At 46.0% G+C, this 23,006-nt stretch overlaps 1 protein-coding gene across 4 annotated transcripts in view; it reads right to left on the reverse strand.

Annotated features, from left to right (window-relative positions):
• Nucleotides 1-8,780, reverse strand: part of Usp13 (ubiquitin specific peptidase 13) — a 117,371-nt gene extending 108,591 nt beyond the window's left edge. For 3 of the 4 annotated variants that reach the window (XM_050138374.1, XM_050138373.1, XM_050138371.1), the window contains exon 1: nucleotides 8,131-8,779. In XM_050138374.1, coding sequence (XP_049994331.1) covers nucleotides 8,131-8,292 — 162 coding nt within the window. In that variant the 5' untranslated portion in view covers nucleotides 8,293-8,779. Of the gene's footprint in view, nucleotides 1-8,130 lie in introns of all 4 variants that reach the window. The other variant, XM_050138372.1, reaches the window with a different exon arrangement.
• Between the last annotated feature and the right edge of the window lie 14,226 nt (nucleotides 8,781-23,006).

Consider the following 23,006-nt stretch of genomic DNA (forward strand, 5'->3'; position numbering starts at 1 on the left):
AAAGTCCCCAGTGCTTGTTGGTTCCGTAAGGGACACATTCAAGTAGAAGGCACAGAGATCTGTCACTTTCCTCCTGCCCATGGCCTCTGTCTTCTCCGTCACCTTCCCCAGTGTAGGCCGAATGATGGGGGTCTACATAAGACGTAACACTGACTCGGTGACACAAACAAAATGGAGGTGGGGAGATTGGAGTTTCATGTAGTCCAGGCTGGCCTTGAACTCACTAGCTACTGGAGAATGATCTTGAAGTCCTGGTCCTCTTGACTCCATCTCTCTAGGGCTAGGATGACAGGCTTGCACTATTACCCTGGTATCATGCGTTTCTGGGCACAGACAAGAGCTCTGTGCATGCTGAGGAAGCGCTCTATGCACTGCTGAACCCCAAGTTTCCGCTTCTCATCACTGGAAACACATAGTCTCCTGCACCCAGGCACTGACTCAGGCCAGTACTGGGCATGCACAAATCCATCCCATTTGTGTCTCCACTACTGTCCTGATGTCTCGGCTCTCATCCAGGCAGTCACTGTGCAAACAGACAAGGGGTCTCGGGGCCAACCGCACACTTCTAAACACAGATGGCAGCACAGTCCTGGTGGCACCCACAGAGATCAGGCCTCTGGTCCTCTCTGGGGGATGTCATGCAGTCCATTCTACAAAGCCCCTGGGGCACCTAGAGGCACAGTGCACAAAACACCCAAGACACCATTCCCTGGCATCTCAAGCGTCAAATTTAGGACTTCAACAATAATATTGCGAAATTAAAATACCACACTGAATATTTGGAGTAATATTTTTATTCCAAAATATAAGTACAGGGTTTGAAAGAGACAAGCCATCAGAAAAGGTTCAGGCTTAGTAACACAGGCTTACAAACAGTGTAATTTTCACTTTTCTGTTCTTTTCCCTTTTGAACAATCTGCATCCCACAGTGACAAAAAAAAAAAAGGTGCTTAAAAACAAATGAAAGCAAAGGAGAAAGAAACAGAGTAGAGCCTACCTAACTGAGCGGGCAGGTAGGGTTTCTCATAGTCAACAGCTGAGCCAGCTCTAAGGCATGACTGTGGCCACCCTGGGGAGAGCGTCAGAGCCAAGTAGACGGGTAAGGTGTGGGGCTCCTAAGACTGGACAGGTGTTGGGAACAAGCATTAGACAGGTGGGTCAGCAAAGAAAAGTGAGGATGTAGTTGGGGCTTTTATTACTCTTTTGGCTCTTTGGGGGGAGCCTGCCATCCAGCTCCCAAATAAACCACATAGAGGTTTATTCTTTTTCTAAGAATGCCCAGCCTTAGCTTGGCTTGTTTCTTGCCAGCTTTTCTCAAATTATCCCATCTACCTTTTACCTCTGGGCTTTTCCCTTTCTCTATTCTGTATACCTTTCTTTACCTCTTACTCCATAGCTGGCTGTGTAGCTGGGTGACCGGCAACTGGAGTCCTCCTCCTCCTTCTCTTGCTTCTTGATCTCTCTCTCTCTCTCTCTCTCTCTCTCTCTCTCTCTCTCTCTCTCTCCAGATTTTTCCTGCTATTTATTTTCTCTGCTTGGCAGCCCTGCCTATCCTTTCTCCTGCCTGGATATTAGCTGTCCAGCTCTTTCTGAGACCAATCAGGTGGTTTATACAGGCGAAATAACACAGCTTCACAGAGTTAAACAAATGCAACATAAAAAATGTAACATATCATTGTTTAATCATTAAACAAATGTCTCATAGCATAAACAAAAGTAACACATCTTAAAATAATACTCTACAACAGAGAAGTTGAAATGCTGTCATCTGAACAGCAGCACTGGGCAGTTCTGGGCAGGAAATAATATCAAACAGGCATTCTAGAAAGGTTCCAGAGGACAGAGTGTGAGACTGTCCTTGGTTAAGAAGCTTCTAAAAGGGCCCAGCAAGAGTCGACGCTTGAGCATTGGCACGTAAGAAAGAGAGGAGGCTACCCCAGATCTAGTGACTGGCAGAGTGGGGCGTTTGGAGAAAGAGATGCTATGTTTGCAGTGGAACAATTCCCAAAGCATAGGGAGTACGTGTCTGTGTACCAGTATATGTGCATGTATGTACGTGATCCTGTGTTTGTGTATGTGGGTATACAGCCATATGTGTATGTGTGTGTGTTCACGTGTTTGTGTATAGGGTATACATCCATGTGCGTATATGTGTGTTCACGTGTTTGTGTTTAGGGGTATACATCCATATGTGTATGTGTGTGTGTTCACGTGTTTGTGTATAGGGGTATACATCCATGTGTGTATGTATGTGTACCCACGTGTTTGTGCATGGGGGTATGTGTGCATTATATGCACAGGGAGACTAAAGGTTAATGTTAGATGTCTTCCTCAATTGTTCCTCGCCCTATCTTTTGAGGCAAGGTCTCTCATTGAGCCTGGAGCTGGACAATTCGGCTAGACTGGCTGGCCAGCGAGCCCCAGGGATCCTCCTGTCTCCTCAGCACTGGGATTACAGCACTCACCACCGTGCCCAGCTTTTTACATGAGGTCTGGGGATCCAATCTCAGGTTCGCACACTTACATGACGAGTATTTCACTGAGTGAGCCATCTCCCCAGTCCTTAGGAGACTGTTTCTAAAACACAAATAGCCAGCCTCCTGTGCCGTTTGTTTCAGGAGATCTGGGTTGGGATTCGAGAACCCCCATTTCCAACAGTTCCAGGGTATGATGGTGCTGCCCCCTGGGAGCACAGGTTAAGCCTGTGTGAGGTACTGCTGCAGGTGTGTCAGTGACACATGGCCGACACGTTCAGGGAGAGCTACCAAACCCCTAACATGAAGGTTCCCACAAGCAGATGTGCTCTCAAACCTCTCCTGGCTGGCTAAGTCAGTCAGCTGTGACTATCAGGCCCTTCTCCGCTAGGATTTTATGACTCCCGGGAAGACAGGCAACCAGCCATGACATCACCATCTAAGAAACTTGGGAAATGGGAGAGAAGGTTCTTTGCAAACAGTCCTGCTCCTGGAAGGGAGCTAAGAGGTTCCAGGACAGTCCTCTGCTTCTCTGGTCCCCTGTGAGCTGCTGAATGGCTCTTCTTGGCTGCTGCTGCTCCTGGAAGCCTGGGGCACTGAAGGGGCCTTCCAGAACGAATGCTGAGCTGAGCTGGAAAGTGAGGGTGTGTCCTGGATCAACACTCTCCCAGCAGGGGGATGGGGCTGGGAGTCAGAAGATAAATACTCTCTCCCTCTGCTGCAGGTCTAGTAGAAGGCTGGAGGTACATTCCAGGCTTCCCCTCCCAGGGACTTGTTGCCAGCTGCAGGCTCTGGAAGCCAGGGCTGTCCTTCCTCCTTGTCACTGTCCCTTTTCCTTTCCCGAGACAGCTTTCCAGAAGGAGCTGCCTGTTCTGAGCCTTCTCTCAGCCTCCTGGTTTTCAGCAAGCCAAGAAAAGGCCAGTGTGATGGTTGACATGGGCTGTTAGCTTGACAGTCACCCAGGAGACAAACCTCTGGCCGTGTCGCTGAGGGGGTTTCTAGGATGGGTTAGAGACACTATCCCATGGGCTGAATATCCTGGACTGAATAAAAATGAGAACAGCAAACCAGCGTTCACTTCCATGTTTCCCACCTGGGGATGCAAGATGACTAGCTTCCTTGAACTCCTACCACCATGATTCCCTGCCAGGATGGACTGCGCCCTCAACCATCAGCCAAAGCAGTGGCTTTGCCATGGATTTTGTCAACAAAAAGATGGATGAGACAACAAAAGATAGGTGGACAGCAAGGGGCAGACAAGAGGCTTGCTCTGCATCAGAAGAGAGTGGTGTGCCCTGAACTGAACCTCCTGCTCCGTCCAAGACTTCACATCTTGTAAATAATTCAAAAATAAGAATTAAAAAAAAATAAAATAAACTGAAAGAAAGGCAGAATGGAAGAGACGACACCTAAGTGCAGGAGCCTGGATACAACACAGACTATATACAGCATAGGCACCAGGGGCCGGATGGAGTCAGGAGTAGGAGAGGAAGAGCCTTGATCAAAGACCACCAGGGAAGGCAATACTGGACAAGAAAATGCATGCTGCAGAGTGAAAAGCCACAGACTGGCCTCACTAGAACTACAAACACAAGAGAACCAAGTACACGCATGGAGAACAGCTGCCCCTAGAGACTCACGCTGGATCCCTGGAGAAAGTGACTAGATGGGGGGCCAACACAATCCCTGCCTTCACCTCTTGAAACGTTCAACTCAATAGCTGACACCCAGCTCCACCAGGAAGGACATCACAGACTTCGTAGATGAACCAAGTCAAGGAGAGGTGAACTGAACACACTGAGAGCCAGAGGCCAGATCTGGGCAAAGCCAAAGGAGGGAAGGGGACAAACGTGTGTTTAGCATCTGTCTCTACTGAACTCTGAAGCAGCGGTCCTCACCCTTCCTGGTGCTGTAGCCCTTTAATGCAGCCCCTCATAAGATGGTGACCCCCCAACCAAAAAGTTGTTTTTGTTGCTATTTCATAACTGAAATTTTTGCTACTGTTACGAATCATACTGTAAATATCTGATTTGCAGGATATCTGATGTGCAGCCTGTGGGGTTCAAGACCCACAGACTGAGAAGCCCTCCTCTAGCAGGAAGGAAGGAGATGAGGAGTACAAAAGTGAGTTTCACACTGTCCAACACACTACAGCCTGCAAAGTTCTCATAACTGTGCCTAGGGCCTGGTACATCCATTATACAAACACTTGTAATCACTGTCTTCTTCCAACCCCCTCTGTAAAATACCTACTTTCCATCACTGTATTCAACTGGAGGGGAGGGATCACTATCTACCTTGCTCATGGTCATGGGGCCTCACACACTTGGGCAAAGACACCACAGTGGTATAGGTGTGGCGAGGGTAGAGTTGCTTCCTACCTCCTGGCAGGCAGGAGCAGAGAGCCAGGAAGGGACCAACAACAAGGCCACCAACCAAAGACCCATCCCCCATTAACTCTCTTCCTCTGCTAGATCTACTGTCCTGAAGTTTATAGAATCTCCCAAAGTAGCAATATCCTAAGCTGGGGAATAACCTAACATATGAACCTACAAGGGGTATTTCATATTCAAACCATAACACACATAAAATCATGTTACCTAAAAGTAGCTTTTCACAAGCCGGCGAAATGGTTCAGCAGACAAAGGTGCTTGCCACTAAACCTGAGGACCGAAACTCAATCCCCAAACCTCAAGTGACGGAAGGAGAAAACAGACTCCATTTTTGCTGGCATGTTGTCTTCTGACCTCAACAAGCAAGTCATGGCTCATATGTGTGCATCACACAAACATGCACACGCAAACACACACAAAACACAGGCACCAGACAGAAACACACACTAATTAATCAACTAAATACTTTCTTTTAAAAATCAACGGGAAAATAACTTTCTAAGCAAGGGTTAATGGTACAGACCTGTGATACCAGCTAGTTAGAATTGAGGTGGAAAAATCCCAAGTTCAGAGTCAGCCTGGGGTTCAGAGGAAGTGCAAGTAAGTTGTCTCGGCCACTCAGTGAGACCCTATTTCAAATCATAAAAAGAAAACTAGGGCTATGACTCACTGGCAGAATACTTGTCTAACATGTATAAGAACCTAAAACCAAGATCAGTATAGAGTATGAGGTTAGCATGTACAAAGCTCTGAGTTCAAAGCCAGCACAAAAGACGGATAGATAGACAGACAGACAGATAGATAGAAAGTACTTTTTCAGGATCCAAGGCCCTCGTTCCCCTCCCGTCTTGGTTCTGAAGTCACATCTTACTCGAGGCTATGATGTGACTCCCCTCTCCCCAGGGGGTGGCACTGTGAAGGGGTGGGGTGGCAGAACCTTTGGTGCAGTCTACCTAGAGCCACGGGCCACCTGGGTTATTACGTCTGCTTCTCAAGTTGGCCTGAGCCTTCTGCTTCCTTGAGCGGCCCCAGCTGCGCCACCATGCCATCCGTCTAACTCAGACTGCACAGTGAGCCAGCGTAAATCCTGCCTCTCAGCGGCTGCTCTCGTCAGTGATTTTATCTCAGCAACCAGAAAACTATCACACTTGGCCAAATCAGTCATTTCGATTCCCAGTGCACTACAAGCAAACGAAAAGGAAAAGTTTGTGTGTTTGGAATGTCCACCTCCTTTGTCTTCTGTCTTAACTCTCCTTTTCAAAATTATCCCAGAGGAAGATGTCTTCCCTCACCCCCACCCCCAATGTAACGGTCTTGACCTTTCTCTCGAAGCCTCACAACACTTATGAATGAAAATTCTGCATGTTTGGCATGACCCAACTGTGTTTATCACATTGGTGAGCTGGTAAAGTCAAGTGCTCAAAACACACTGGATTCTCAGTGAACTGTTAAAGCACCACACAGAAGACATCACAGTACCAGGCACCCTGCTCTAAATTATTAAGTTATAAGCCCTCGTCATCTTCCCTGAAATACATATAACGAAACAAGATGAATCATAGCCTGTAAACGGACCCAGTCCCCCCCCCTCCACGGAACCACGGCAACACACATGAAATCATCACTCACACCGACGAGAAACTTCTAGAGCGTTGTCTAGCTCACAGAAAGCTCCAGTTCCTTCCCATCTGTAGAAGGAACCAGTGACAACAATTGGCTAACTTCTCACACCTACCCCACAAAAAAAAAAGTCTATGAGCAGAGCAACCCGTCCACCATGGAGAAAGCCGTTTTACGGGTCCTGAGGAGTTAGGCCACCTTCTGTCTTAAGCCAGACACTAGCCATGCTCCACTCTTCGGGAGTTTTAATATAACCTACCCCACAAGGTCCACACAACCTGAAAAGGATCTTTCCAAGAACCCTGGAGGTAACAGGATGCAATGACGTCACTGTGAGTAATATAGTCAGAATATGTAATCTTTCACTCCACTCTACCTGGGACTTTTTAAAAGATATGAAAATAAAATATTAACAAATTTGTTAATTATTTGTAATTTGTATCCAAATCGTCTAAAACAGCACAATACAAAAATGAAATAATCCTAGAAAAGATAATAACGCCAGAACACCAATGTACACCAAACAAATTAACGCTCACCACCCAGAACTCCAACGTATACCAAACAAAATGAGGCTCACCACCACCCCCCCAAATCGATCCACAGGTTCAAGGGGGGAGGGGAATTTCTGAGATTTTACCACTCATTTGGGGGTCCTCCTCCCAATAACTATATTCTAAGAATAACATGTCGTACAACTTCTGTGAAACCTGCCTCTCCCTCCAACCCATGCACCTCGCGATGCCCCAAGATCTGCTGGGTGACATATGAGATCCAAAGTGGAGGGATAAAAATAGCCTGGTCCTCAAAAAGGCAGATAGCCGCCAGACAGCTGAGTCACTTTGAAGCCCATTTTGACTACTGAGAGGGGCATGTCACCCTGCGTCTGCTTTCGCAAGCTTTCACACAAGCTCACAACCCACCAGGTTGGAAACCTCCACCAGGCTCCCCGGTGGAAGACCAGGATGCCTTTTAACTTCCCCTCCTCCTGCGGGGTCACGATTCGGGAGTGAACTTTTAATAATTCAGATAGCTCACGTCAGTCCAGTGACTCACTTGGAAGGGAAGGATTTGAGAAAGGCTTTAGGGAGCCATCATAAGCTAGCGGCAGGCCCCTTATTTCTGTGGCCCTAGTGGACCACCCGGTCCTGACAATGGCCAGAAAGGAATAGAATGGGAAGTAGGAGGAGGCGAGCTCAGAGGCCATCAGCATTGTCCCGCAGTGGGAAACCATGGGCAAGGAAAAGAGAGACTCGAGACTAGAGAGGCTAGCTGTGCACGCCGCTGGCTAGGGAACTCTCACCTACCACGTCCCCGCCCTCTGTCACCCCGGAAAGAGCTCGGAACCCTGGACTAACTCTTTCTGGCCTTTCTCGGTGCTGGAGTTGTGGGCGGGATGCTGATGGCCCGGGGCCCTGGCAGCCCAGCCGCAGGCTAGCAGAGCAAAGGCCCCAGAGGACTTTGTCTTCGGCCGCCGCAGCCCGGGGAGGCTCCGCTTGGTGTTGGGGAGCCAAACCCTGGGCCAGGAGAAGCAGCAGGAGGAGATCGAGGTTCCCGGCCCGCAGTTCATCTAGTCCCCTGCCCCGCGCGTCACCCAGTTCCTAGGCCGCCGGCTGTGCTACCACGCCAGGGATCTTCCTTACCGGGGAGTCGTAGGAGAAGGCGCACTCGTTCTTGTAGACACGGTCCCCCGACCTGGGCACGCGGATCGTGGGCATGTGCGGTACCAGCAGCTCTCCCAGGTCCCCTGCAGCCATCTTCCTGCCGCCGCTAGGCACGCTGAACAGGGCGCCCCGGCGCTGCATGGCCGCGGAGCGCAGCGGGCCTGGGAAGGAGCGCAGCGCAGCGGAAGAGCGGGACCGGGGAGCTGCTGTCGTGCGGGCTGGAGATCCGCTCCGGCAGAGGCTCGGCTCCAGCTGGGGAGCTACGGCCCTTGCCCGGGCTGGCGGGAGAGCGGGCGGGAGCTGCTATTTTTAATCCAATGGCGAGTCGCCGGCCCAGCTGCAGCGTCAGGCGGGGCGCGCGCCAGCCGCAGCGCCGGGGAGGGGGATGCCGAGCGGGTGGGGACACTGGAATCGAAGCCGGGGAGGTCCCGGGGTCCCCGAGCACGGAGCCCAGCCCGCTGTGGTCAGCACCTCGGGGATGCAATCTCCAGCTGTCCAGGACCAGGTCCGGGTAATCCCGCACAAAAAGCGGTGCGCAGCGCGACCTCCCCCTCCATCGGAAAGGGGTGGGTGGGACTCGAGTGTTGCCTCGCTCTCGTGCTCTTCCTCGCTTCTCACTTTTTAACATGCAACGCTCTATAAAAGACTCTAGGATCCAGGCGGGCCTAGAGAAGGGGAGGGGTATATATTATTTTCTTGCGATATTACAGGGTTTTCTTATATGTTGCAAGAGGAGGCGCCGTCGCGATCCTCCCTCCCCTTTCAGGATAAGAGTGTCTTTTTTTCCCCTGGCTTTACAGTATCTCCCGCATGACTCAAGGTCCCCTGTTGAACATTCGGTGGCCTGATTTGAGGATCTATACGCAAACGTACATAGTCCTGCACTTGCTTGTGGACTCTTCAAAATAAAATAATGAATGGGGGAGGGTCTTAATAATGTGCCAATAGAGCCAGCCTACAGTGTGGTTTAGTTCCATTCTTACAGCACACGTCCTACTTCATTGAGGTTCGCTAACTTCATGCAGCATACTAACATACAACCAGAACATAGCACTCCACCGTACCCAGAAGCAGCAAATCCAGACAGGACAGTTCTGAACGTCCCTTCCCCATATTGCTTCGGAACAAAGAATTAGATATATCTCTTGACTTCCTCGCTATCCAGTAGGATCTGGGTCTGCTCACAAATTGGTTATAGAGAGAAACTTGATTTAAAATGTACAACGCATAAAGTCCAATAATGGATTGAATGCAAATCAGTGAGATTTGTTTCTTATGTTTGCAGCTGATTAAAGATTTATCAAATTAGTCCTGGTTTGAGAAATGCTGTTGTACGTGTTGTTGGGAACAAATGTTGCAAACACCTGGAAGGTATTTTTGCTTTTATTTTTGTTGTTGTTTGAAACCGACTCTCAGTTTGTATCCCAAGCTGATCTTGAACTCCTTGTGTTCCTCCTGCCTCAGCCTAACACCCATCATCCCCACTTGGTCCCCTAAAGCTGGGATTTCAGGCTTGTGCCATCAAGCCTGGCTTTCTGGAAGGAAATTTAATAGCACTGATGTTAATTTTATATGCATATACTGTTTTCCCAGCAATCTCCTGTGTGGCATTTATGCCACATTTAAATTCAATCAGGGTAGGCTGCTTGTTGGAGCACTGTTTCTAACAGGGGCTGGGAACAAAGAAAAGACCCATCAATAGGAAGTAGTAATGTAAAGTACCACTGAAAACAATGACGTTGCTCCGCGCTGTCAAAAGTCACAACACTGATGGAAAGAAAATGCAGTTGAGTGTGGGAAAGCCAGGCACGTGTGTCCTGCTGAGCCTTTCTTCCCGTCTGCTCTGCCCATTCCTGTACCCAAATATCTCTTGGAAAATGTGCAGGCTATGTAATTGTCAAGATGGTGGAGAGGAGCAGAAAGCCTGCTGTCACATGGAATGCGTTTACCACCCTGTACTTTTCTATATGGTTCTAATGGTTTTGTTTCCCTTTGCTTGTCTGTGACACTGGGATTGAACCCAAGAGCCTGTTGCTATTAGTCACATACTCTGCCACTAAGCTACGTTCCCAGCTCCATATTGAGACAAGGTCTAGCTAAGTTGTCCAGGATGGCCTTGAACTTGCCATTGCCCCATACCTAGTTTCAGCATCTTATTAGATACATGCATCACTAACTAAAATCAGACCTCATGATATGGCTCAACAGGTAAAGGTGAATGGAATGCTGTTTAAGCCTAGTAACCTGAGGTCAATCCCCGGAACCCACATGAAGGTAGAAACAGAGAATTGACTCTATAAAACTGTGTTCTGACCTCTCTACATTCAGAGAGAAGAGAGAGAGAGAGAGAGAGAGAGAGAGAGAGGGAGGGAGGGAGGGAGGGAGGGAGGGAGGGAGAGAGGGAGAGAGAGAGAGAGAGAGAGAGAGAGAGAATATTAACTAAAGGGCTGGAGAGATGGCTCAGCGGTTAAGAGCATTGTCTGGTCTTGCAAAGGTCCTGAGTTCAATTCCATCAACCACATGGTGGCTCACAACCATCTGTAATGAGGTCTGGTGCCCTCTTCTGGCCTTCAGGCATACACGCAGAAAGAATATTGTATACAAAATAAATAAATATTTTTAAAAATTAACTAAAATTCAATTATAAAAACATCTTAGGTTCAATAGCCAGTCACAGAAGTTGGAGGCCATTGCTGTATCACTACAATGTACACCAACCCTTTTTCATATAACAACAGAGATTTAAATGATGGGCAATAAGTAAGTAGTGTCACACACCTGTAATTGCTTGGAAGCAGAAGATATCAAAAATTCAAGGCCAGCATTGGCTACACAGTGAGTTCCAGGTTAGTCTGAGCAACAAAGAGAACCCATCTCAAAACAAAACAAATTGCAGGAAGTGATATTTGTAGAACACTCCAAAGTCAAAGAGACTTCCCACAGGAGAAGTGACTAGTCTGGGGACTGTGACAACTTCAGTCCCCATCGATGGCCTTCCAGAGAGCTAATGAGTTTGTGCCAAGTATGCAAGCATAGAAGCATATTCATTTATGTGCAGGAAAATATCATATACAGGACAGATGTAAAACCTATGTGCATAGCAAAAAGCACTAGCATCCCAGATGACAGCTCTAACCACAACAGAGGAAAATGGACATCAACTAAACACTGAGAGATAATTAAACTATGTACAACTACTCAAACACGCAAATCTTAAAATAATCATTATGGACATTGCCTTAATATTTTTACTGTATCTTGGTTAACATGCAATTCTTGTGTAATACCATTGAAAGTCAGTTAAATAGGGCCAGGCATAGTGGCATGTAGGAGAGACCCAGCCAATCACCTTACTTGTAGGGTGGGGTCCCCCGAGGATATTTTTTACTTATAAAGATTGCGTGCGCTCCAGGCCACCCTTCTGCTTTTCTGTTCTCCGCTGGAACTTCTGGTTCTGTAAGTCTATTTCCCAATTAAAGCTGTATATATTTATTACAATTTCTGTCTGCATTCATTTATGCCGTTACAGTGGCACACACTTCTAATCCCAGCGTTTGGGAGACAGAGGCAGGAGGATCTCTGTGAGTTCAAGTTCAAGGCCAGCCTGGTCTACAGAGTAAGTTCCAGGACAGCCAAGGCTGATACACAAAGAAACCCTGTCTCGAAAAGCCAAACATGAAAACCAAAATAAATAAATAAAATTTGAAAAGGAAGGAAGGAACCTAAGTCAGTTAAACAGACCCATCTTTGATAAACTAGAAAGACAGATTTAAGTGGCTCTGTTTGTAAGTTGGTCATAGGATTTTGTTTCTGCTTTCAGTTTGTCTCCAACAAGGTCACAAGTGTCGTCCAACTAAAACATTATGAAGACGAAACCAGGGCAAAAGAGACGTTACTGAATTAAGAAAATGTCCTCATGGAGACATTTTAAGGCTGGAGTACGGGAAGCCAAGAACTGCATTTTGGTTACAGCCATCTTAAGTTCACAAGTTAAGAAAAATATTTACCTCTATCCCCTCTGCAGGGTCTAGGAAATCAACCTGGCATCTTATCTCCTAGCATAGACCTACAGGCACCAGGCTCAGGAATCAGTTAGCATTTTCCTTTGTTAGTCAACAATCACAGTCCCTCAGTAATTACTTATCAGCTAGGATTGTCTCCAGACCTGAATTCCAGCAGTCCTGAGTATCCTAACACCCTTCCCCCACACACACTTTGTCGTTTTGCTAAAAAACAGCCTCTGAGAGGGAATAAACGAGATGGCCTGATCAGAAATCCTATCTTGCCTTCATTTCTCATGTCTCTTGTCTCCTTCATTCCTCTCCCCTAGGTTTTTCAGGGATCCCAGTTCGTATCCCGCTGGCCGGGATACTGGAGACAGTGGCACGTGCATGTAGTCCCATCTACTTGGGAGGCTAAGAGAAGAGGATGTCTGGGTCCACAAGTTCAAGACCAGCCTGTGCAACACACTCAGTCCATACAAATGGAAGGGAGGGAGGGAGGGAGGGAGGGAGGGAAGGGAAGGGAAGAGAGAGAAAGAGAGAGAGAGAAGGAAAGAAAGACAGACAGACATAGGAGAAACATCTGGTTCAATTACTGCAAACCTTAAACTTAGTTTTTTAAATCCTAGATATGAGCTCATAACTGGACTGTTTTATTTCTCTGCACATAGCCCTCAATCAACAAGCAGATTGAAGAAGCAATGGCAAATAAACACTTCTGACAAATCCAATGTCTCAACATTTCAGACTCACTTTTTGCCACATCAAAGGACTATGGTCGCAGGTCATTGTCCTTTGGCCCAGCTTTTCCTATGATATCCTAGCAGAGCTCAGCTAAGCAGGTAGCATTCTGGGGCCCCTCCCCTGCCCTTCAAAGTCCACCTCACTACCGTATTTCTGAAGGTATCAAGTGTTCCCTAAAGAGAGATGAAGGGGCACCAGCTTTAATTGAACATTCTCTCCTCTCATGTCTATAACAGCCTCCTCCTCCTCCTCCTCCTCCTCCTCCTCCTCCTCCTCCTCCTCCTCCTCCTCTTCCTCTTCCTCCTCCTCCTTCCCTTCTTCCTCCTCCTCCTTTTCTTCTTCTTTTCTGGTTTTTCAAGACACAGTTTCTCTGTAGCTTTGGAGCCTGTTCTGGAACTCGCTCTGTAGAGCAAGCTGGCCTCAAACTCACAGAAATCCACCTGTCTCTGCCTCCAGAGTGCTGGGATTAAAGGCATATGCCACCACCGCCCAGTTAATCTCAGCCCTTTCAAATGCAGTTGCTTTTCCACGAAGTCCTTTCTAACAGCTTCAACAACTTTCAGAGATCCATCTTTACGATTGATATCCATGGACTTAGCAGGTAAGAAAGGACACTGCTCTTGTAGGGGACCCACGTTCAGTTCCCAGAAGGTTCACAATCTCTTGTAACTCCAGCTCCAGAGGGTCCCAACACTCCTTCTCACCTTCACAGGCATCCTGCATGCACACAAGTGTGAGAGAACATGTGAAGGTGTACATAATTTTAAATGATACTAATAAATTACAGCATCTCAGTGGTGGAGAATGTTTACTTAACAGATGCAAAGCCCTGCATTTGATCCTGCATTTGAGCACATGAAAATAAATGCCAACAAACACAAGAATTCTTGCTGTCTGTCATCAGAAATTCCTTTTTTATTTCCATTTTTTGAGACAGGGTTTCTCGTGTAGCTTTGGTGCCTGTCCTGAACTAACTCTTATAGACCAGGCTGGCCTCGAACTCACAGAGATCGTCTACCTCTGCCTCCCGAGTGCTAGGATTATGACAGTTGCTCTTTCAGCATAGGTTCCATGTCTCAGTCTGTGAGTTCTGTATGTGTGCAATGTTGACTACCCAGAACAGTCCTATTCAGGGCCTTCAGTAAGTCCTGACAACTGACTGGCTCATCTTAGTGGCATTGTAATAAATGTTCTCTGCAGCCAGCCTTGTGCATCTTTGGTAAAATTCACTGCTACACAAATATTATTCCACGAACTAACAGAGGTTACATCAAAGGCGATATGAACATTAGTTATAATGACTAATGCCAAAGGGAAAAATTGAGAAAATCTACACAGTAAAAAAGATATAATAATTATTCCAATTAATAAAATAGCTCTTGACCTCGGAGGTTTGACAGTAATGTCAGTGATTCCAAAAGAGCCACTTCTGATGAGACTTGTGTAGGGTGAACCATGAGATCTCCGGTTCTGCGGGTAACCTCCATGAGAAGTGCCATTTGTTAACTGCAAAACAATAGGCCCTGATAAAAGAAAATTATGGTTTTCTCCTTGAGAGAACTCTACAAAGTCATGAAACTTACATAGATTATCCAGGGACCAGGGAGATGACTCGGTGGGTAAGAGCATTTACTATGCAAATATGAAGACCTGAGTTCAAATACCCAGTGTCCACATGAAAAAGAAAGCTGGATATGAATGTTGTTGATTGCCCACCATAACTAGAGAGTTGGACTTTAGTGCTGAAGATGCAACATCCTTGACTGCAGAACATGGAAGACTCAAGCTGAAAGAGACCTGAAAATGCCCCCCACTTGCTGGCTAGCTTTCTTAGTGCTGGAAGATGCTATGCAGGCCACTGAAGTAGAAAAGGTATCAATGGTTTAGCCAGCAGTGAATACTGAATGCCACAATGCCAACCTGCCAAGCAAGACGTGGTCACTGGTGCAAAAGTGGCATGAGTATTATTAGGGTAACCAACCACTCTCTAATCAAATTTGAGGCCTGCTCCTTAGGAGAGCAGTCATGACTGATACTATAAACATAGTCAAAAGCACATGAACTCAGGAAGTCATAAGCCCCAGCAGGGAACCTACTGATGTTGTTTTGCTAAATGGACAAACTGTCAAACTGCCTTCCAAATATTTCTATTTATATCAATAGTACGGTTCTCAACCTTGGTCAGAGAAACTTCTTTTTGCACTAAGCAGTAGTTAATACAGACTCATAACTTGGCCCGAATAAATGAGTGCCGTATGCTTGGCCCCATCAACAATGTCAAGGAAATGGACGCAGAACAGCAGAACCAGGAGTGGAGGGGAGTTCTAGAAAAGGCTGTCTTCTGGGAATGACTGAGCCGTCGCACTCACAAACACACTGCAACCGTAGGTACCTACACAAGACACATACAAGATCAAGCCAGTGAGATCAGGCAACATTCCAGCAGGCTGCACTAAATGGACTTAGTGGGCTAGAAAACACAGAAAGTGACAACAGTCCATCATCAATGGAAGCCAAGGGAGGAGCTGAAGCAGAGGCCAGGAACGAATGCTCCTCACTAGCTTGTTGCCCATGTATTCCATAGCTGCTTCCTCTGAGATGGAAACATTTAATTCTTCAGGGAAGCTTATTAAGCCATAAGTCAAACAACTCAAAATAGCACTAGGAAGTCCCTGAAACTGATCAGATTCACTCCCTTCCAAGAGTAAACAATAAAGGCTACCGAAAGTCACTCTTGGACAAGCTGAACTGCAAAGACTCTTAGACCAGACCCGCCACCTGGAAGAAGCATAGACCAGCAACGCTGCCTGCAAGAGATTTAGAACGTCTGAGTCACCTAATGGTATTCTGTTCTACTCATAGGTCAGTATAGTGTGTTATTCAGTCATCATCAGAGAAGCTTTCTCGAGCAGCAGATAGAAGCAGGTGCAGAGACCCACACCAGACATTATGTGAAGAGAAAGACTAAATGGGATGTCTCCAGCAAATCTCTCCCCTCGGATCTCAAGGTGTCAAGTGGAAGAGGAGGCAGAAAGAGCATAAGACTCAGAGGGGATGGAGAACACGCACACACAAAAAAAAACAAGGCCCTCTGGATCAACTAAACAAAGCTCATATGAACTCACAGAGACTGAAGAGGCAAGCACAAGGCCTGCATGGGCCTGTACCAGTTCCTCTGCATATATGTTATAGCTTTCAGCTCAGTATTTTTAAGGGGCACCTGAGAATAAGAATGAATATGTCTCTGATTCTTGTGCCTACCTTTAGGATTCTTTTCCTTCTGTGGGGTTCCCTTGTCCAGACTTGATGTGATGGGTTTTGCCTCATCTTATTATATTTTGTCATATTTGGTTGTTTTCTCTTAAATGCCTGATCCTTTTCTGATGAGAGACATAAAGGGAGTAGATCCAGAAGGGAGGGAAAAGGGGGGAAGAAATGAGAGGAGTAGGGGGAGGAGTAACTCACATCAGGATAAACTGTATGAAAAAAAACTATTTTCAATGAAAGGAAGAAAAGAACACCTGAATCACTCGGAGAGGGCACTCTCCAAACTTTTGAGCTGCCTGCAGGCTGTGCAATGTGTTCTAGGTTCCCAACTTCACGAGCTGTCACAAATGCTGGGGTTGGCTTTGATGGTACAGCTATCTTTGAGTCATTTCCCCTCCTGCAAGTAACTCATCGCCCATATCCCTGTAATTAACCCAATAAAACTCATTGGTTCATCAAGTTGGACGTTGGTGGTATCCGCACTTTGGTCTGTACTGAGCACCCTATCTAGGGTGAGTAGATGTGTATGTAGTGTTTTCCCAAGAAAAGTCTTGTCACACCATGCCATGGTTTGCTCAGTGTGCTTTCTTATACAGCCCAGAAACACCTGTCCAGGGATGGTACTACCCACATTGGGCTGGACACTCCCACATCAATTATTAATCCAGAAAATGCCCCCACAAAGTTGCCTGCAGGCTAATCTGATGGAGGCATCCCTCAGCTGATGTCTTCTCACCCCAGGTGACTCTAGTTCGTGTCAAGCTGACAAACACTAGCCAGCATGGCATCTATTTTTTATGAATCCAAAGGAAGTGTTCATTTTTGTACAGTGTTATTGATCGTGTCAACCTTTCCTCTGCTGGTTCTTAAGTTCCCCTTTTACCACACATATAAAAGAAATCCAGTTTCTGCTGTTAGATTCACAGACAACTGTCTGACTAGACGGTAGGCTTTGTCAGAAGGAGCAATTCTGAGATAGCTCTCAACATCAGAGTCTTTCCAGGAGACGTGGTGACTGTGTGATGTGTAGTGTTTTCCACAATCCTTCAGAAGCCTGGCTTACAGGGTACTCACCTCATTGGGCAGATCATCCCTCAAGACAATTACAGTACCATCTTTCTGATGCCCACCGCCAGGTAAGAAAACTCATCTTCCCAGGTGGTGGAGAAACCGCCATGAACACAGCCATAAACACCAGCCATGCCTCCAGTGCTGTGTTTCAGAGCCCAGCAAGTTGGTCAAAGCAAGGTCTTTACCTATGACGAGAAGCTCACTGGGGAGTATGCCTCATTCTCGGGGACAGGAAGCAAAGATGAAAAACTTAAGCTTCTCTTTCTAGATTATTCTGATGCCCTTCATCCTTAACTTGCCTGCATGCCTGTTCTGGTTTTGGTTTTGCTTGATTTTTTTTTTTTTTTTTTTTGAGAGCAGGGCTCACTCTATAGCTCAGGCTAGTTTTGAACGCCTGGCAGTCCTCATCCACTTTACCTCCCAAGGGCTGAGACTATAGGCATGAGCCAGCGAACCACTGGGTCGTGATTTTTGGATTGAAAATCACCTAGACGAGATCAGTGAGGCTCATTTCTGAGAAGGTCCAGAAGGACATTTTCAGAAAGGATTAACTGAGGGGAAAGATTTATCTGAATAGGGGCAGCACCACTCCCCAGGGACTGTCACACCCCCCAAACCCACCTGTACTGTGTAGGGAGGCAGTTGAGCACCAATCTCCCCTTTTCTCTTCTTCCTGGCCACCATCATGTCAACTAAGTTTCCCCACCAGGCCACAATCACCATGATGAACTGGACCCTTTGAATTCATAAGACAAAATAAATCCTTCCTCCCCTTCCAGCTTAAGTTGTTTCTGTCAGATCACATGTCACAAGGACACAAAGATAACCAATAGTTATTACACCCTCCCCAGAATTTCACCCAATGATATGTCCTGTGATTTTTTGGAATAGATCTCTCACCCTCTGCCTCTGGGTACCTACCATATTCTTTCCCATCTGTGCATTATCATCACTGTAGGGATTAGCATTATGCCCTATGCAGCTTAATTGTAACCTGATCAGGACTAGGTAGGCTGCAGTGTTGTGGAATATTAGTTGACTACGTGTTACATTTGTTTACGCTGTGGAATATTTGCTAATGATGCAAAGATGTGTTGCGTTCTTTTATGTTGCATTGGTTTGATTCTGTGACTCTGTGTTACTTTGCCTGTCTAAAACACCTGCTTGGTCTAATAAAGAGCCGGACGGACAATAGCCAGGCAGTAGGAAGGATAGTAGGGGCTGTCAGGCAGAGAGAATAAATAGAAGGAGAAATCTGGGGAGGGAATCAAGAAGCAAGAAAAGGAAGGAGAAGAGAACATCAGGGGCAGCCATCCAGCTACACAGCAAGAGACGGAGTACGAAGTAAAGAAGGATAAATAGAATAGAGAAAAATAAAAGCCCAGAGGCCAAAAGGTAGATGAAATGATTTAAATTAAGAAAAGCTGGCTAGAAATAAGCCAAGCTAAGACCAGGCATTCATAAGTAAGAAAAGGTCTCCATGCGTGATTATTTGGGAGTGGGGTAGCAGGCCCCTTAAGTAACTGCTGCCCTGATTGGCAATTGCAGCTCTGCAGCTACCAGTAGCAATTCAGCTGCACTGGTCATAGCCCAGCAGGAATTCTGTTCCCCTGGCAACAGTTCTATTACTGCCTCTAAAGGAAACTTTATCTGCATCTAATCCCTCTATAGAACTCAGGATTCAAAGCTTCAGGTGAAAGTCTGATGGCTCAGAGAGGCTGAATAGCAAGTAACCTTCTCCCCTAGCTCGAGTATCCCCCCAAAAACCAGGCGTCCTTCTGCTTAGCCCCCACTTAAGAACCCTAGCTACACATGGTTCCTCCCTATCACTCCCTGTCAGCTAGCTGCTGGCTTAACCTCCTGAACCCAGGTTAATATGATTTAAACAAATGTAACACATCTTTGCATCATTAAAAAAGTATTCCAGAGCATAAATGAATGTTGCACATCTTAAATTAATATTCCACAACACTGCAGCCTGCCTTTGGTAGAGCTGAGGCTGCGTTCCTGCTTCAATAGCGATGATCAGATATAGTATGGTCTAAAGAGCCGTGAGATACATAGTTACCATTATAGATATAGATAGATAGATAGATAGATAGATAGATAGATAGATAGATAGATAGATAGATAGATGGATGGATGGATGGATGGATGGATGGATGGATGGATGGATGGATGGATAGATAGATAGATAGATAGATAGATAGATAGATAGATCCTTTACAGAGTAAGTTTGTTAAACCTTGGTCAAGGTCACTGAAGACTCAGAATCAGATCATTGACATGACCTGTAGCAAGGGAGTAGGTCATATCTTCAGGTTTAGTTAGCATCATGGGAAACCAGCAGCTGCAACCCAACTGCAAGAGATGTTTTAACTTGCCTCAGGGAGATCTCTGAAATACCTAGTAGACTGAGATCACTACAGTGTTCACTGTTGTTTGGTCATTGGTTATTCCCATAGTTTTCCAGTCCAAATCCAAAGACAGATCAGGGGGGCATGGTAAGAACAACCACGTCCACTGCTTGGTCTTTAGTAGTGCTGTAAATTCCAGGATTGCAGTTTTCATGACTGTTGTCGCGCCTTAGGGAAAGGGACTACCAACTCATCTACCTGGTCCTTTCCACTAAGGTATTTCTCCGTGGGTTGGGGATCCAGTGTGGAGACCCTGGGCAATGGATTCCAATGATGCCTCCAGAAACTTCGGTACTACCTGCAAGGTGAACTGAGGGTCCTGCTGGGCCCAATAAGAGGTGTGTTAGCCACTATAAACTGCTCCTGGCAGAAAGGATAGGCATCCAAACATGCTCTAGTTTTGCTCAAAGCCAATTTCCAATGTTCTGTAAAAGACCTAAAACACAGCTTCTTGAGGAATGGCTGCAGAGAAAAGTGGAGAAATGTCCACAGTGCCTGTATGCGACGATACTGTGCCTACTTCCTTCCAGGAGCCTGGCCTCCTCTTCCACCAAGGAGCTCTGGGACTTCCAATATCCACATGGATATGACCACTAACTCCCATGTGGCTTGCCTCAGGCTGCTGTTGCAGACCCTGGAGTTGGTGAGAGTCGCCTGTGACTGCCTTCAGTCTTGTGCACCCATGAATGAGCACAGTCAGAGCTGTGTGATTAGTCACCTCCGAAATCTGTTTCTCACAGTTTGATCTCTGCCTGATGTGATAAGCACGCTGGATTTGCTTCTGGCAGAGTCCCTGCCACCTAGAATGTCAACACCATAGGCATCAGAGAGTCTGCTGCACCAGAATCCTAGCACATGCTGAGGCCATCTGTAAGGACATCAGGATCAACCAAATTTGCTGGACTTAAAGTTAGAGCTTGCGTTCCTATGTCAAACATTTTCAAGATCTAGCCCTATGATCACAGCCCATTTGGTAAAATGAGTTGTTCCCTGTGATTTTCAGGATAACTGCTGGATCTTTTTCCATGCTGAATTGTACATAAAATGATGAGAACACAGAAGTGCTGGCCAATGGGGGAAATGCTAGCTAGCTCCAGGAGTGACATTCTGGACTCATTACAGAAGAAAAGTGCTGCTTGTTAGGAAGAACTTCAGAATCGGATATCTTCCAGTCCCTGCATAGTCCTAGATGTCTCTGTTTTAGTTAGAAGGACACATGGTACTCTTCCCATATGCCATAGACACAAAGGAAACTTATCTCTCTCTCTCTCTCTCTCTCTCTCTCTCTCTCTCTCTCTCTCACACACACACACACACACACGCACACACACACACACACACACACTTTCTCTCTTCACAGGTGCCTCCTCCTACCTCAGCCTCCTGAATACTAGGATTACAGGTATTTGTCACCGCATCTGGCTGGAAATGAATTCTTTTTTTTTTTTCATGTTCATATAGACAATAGGTTCATCCTATTCTTTGAAAATTCTAAAGATTTGAGGATGTTGACCCTTGCATTAAATTACCTAACGTCTTTTGAAAGAGCACAGTTCCCCCTCCGCTGTTTGCCTAGGATATTGGATACATGCCTGTGGCTCTGGCATACAGCCTCAGACAACACAGTTGCTAACTTGACTGGCTTCCCATCTGAGCACTGTAGTCTGCAACTTGTCAATTAGAAATTGAAGTGGAAGTCCGTGCCTTCCATCAACTCAGAACTGAAAAGTATTCAAACACCCTTCCTGATCCCAAGGATCTGCAGCTTGCGGCTTGTTCTCTGAAACCAACCAGGGACCCACCATGGTAAATGCTAGAATCTAGTTTTGAATAATCAAAAGGAAGAGGTCAATGGGAGGGTGAAGAGTGACTCCATCACCGAAGGACCTGTAGCTAGACACTCAGCTACTTTAGAGGCTTCCCTTTGGTTGGGCATGGTGGCATATGACTTTAATCCTAACACTCAGGAAGCAGAGGCAGGTGAATCTCTGTGAGTTCGAGGCCAACCTTGTCTAGAAAGTGAGTTACAGGACAGCCAGGACTGTTGCACAGAGAAACCCTGTCTCAAAAAAACTGGAAGGGGAGGAAGCTTTCCTTCTGGACATGCCATGAGCTGACACAATGTCTTCCTTCTTCAGACAGTCAACCCAAAATCCAGGTTTTTAGAAAACAATCTACTTGGCCAAGCCTCAGAATATACTGAGCCAGGCCTATGATAGGGAAGGAGTCATTCATCAAAGGAGAAATGAGGCCATTATAAATAAACAAGACAATAAATAACAATGCCTTGAAAACCTATTGAGGATAGTAAAAGTTTGTCAAACACCTAACAGCTGGCCTCAAGCTGCTGCCTGTTCCTCTTCCAGCATAAGACCCAGCTGTTAGTGCTTTACAGATGCTTCTTATCCAGTAACACCTCCAGAACTGAAGTTTTTAATGTTTTTTTTTCTGAGAAACAATATACAGTCCCTGTGGTTCAAATATTTTAAAATGGTCTCTGCTCTCAAGTATCTTGAAATCTAGCTAGGAGGGCAGGTGCACAAATGAAACATGCCCTCTAAAATTTGTGCTATTGTGTGATGAATAAGGCATAGTATGTCTGCTAGAGTTTCTGGAAATGTGGGGACAGCAGCATTTAGGAGAGGGGACTGACTGAAGGAGAGTCTTCCAATCAGGTTCATCATGAGCTAAAGCGTGAAAACCAGATGGCTCATGAAAGGATTGATGAGCACTGAGTAGACCAAGTTAGAGGTTCATGCAGAGAAAAGCAGCTCCCCAAATTATCAGCAACTCAGTCCAAGAGATGGGGAAAGGCCTCTTCAGAGGCCTCTGTGTCCTCATCCCTAGGACCTGTGAAAATGACCTTACATGCAAAAGAAGATCTTCAATTAAGTGCTACAGCGTAATCCTTTTGTACACTGTGAAGATTTGTCACTCGGATTGGTTTAGTAAAAGCCGATTGATTGTGATAAAAGATAAATTAGATAAGAAATTTTAGACAAAGATAGGATACATACTAGAACATTTTTTAAATTTTACCAAATGCAAATATACTAAATGTTGTAACTATAATTCTTGCTTGATGACTGTTTTGTTATATGTAATTTTACTATGGTAAAGCTAAAATTTTCCTTTTTTAATTAGACAGAAAGGGGGAGATGATGTGGGATGCCCTTCTATATGCTGGGACTATGTTTTATTACCATTGGTTAATAAAGAAGCTGATTTGGCCAATAGCCAGGCAGAAGAGAGCCAGGTAGGAAATCCAAGAAAAACTGAAGGGAAAAAGAAGACAGAGTCTGAGAGATTCCAGCATTCACTGGAGAAGCAAAACCCCTTTTAAATGAAACTCATT

The sequence above is a fragment of the Alexandromys fortis genome, unplaced genomic scaffold (assembly GCF_014885135.2).
Source record: "Alexandromys fortis isolate MF-2015 unplaced genomic scaffold, M_Fortis_MF-2015_v1.1 scaffold_15, whole genome shotgun sequence".
Lineage (NCBI taxonomy): Eukaryota > Metazoa > Chordata > Mammalia > Rodentia > Cricetidae > Alexandromys > Alexandromys fortis.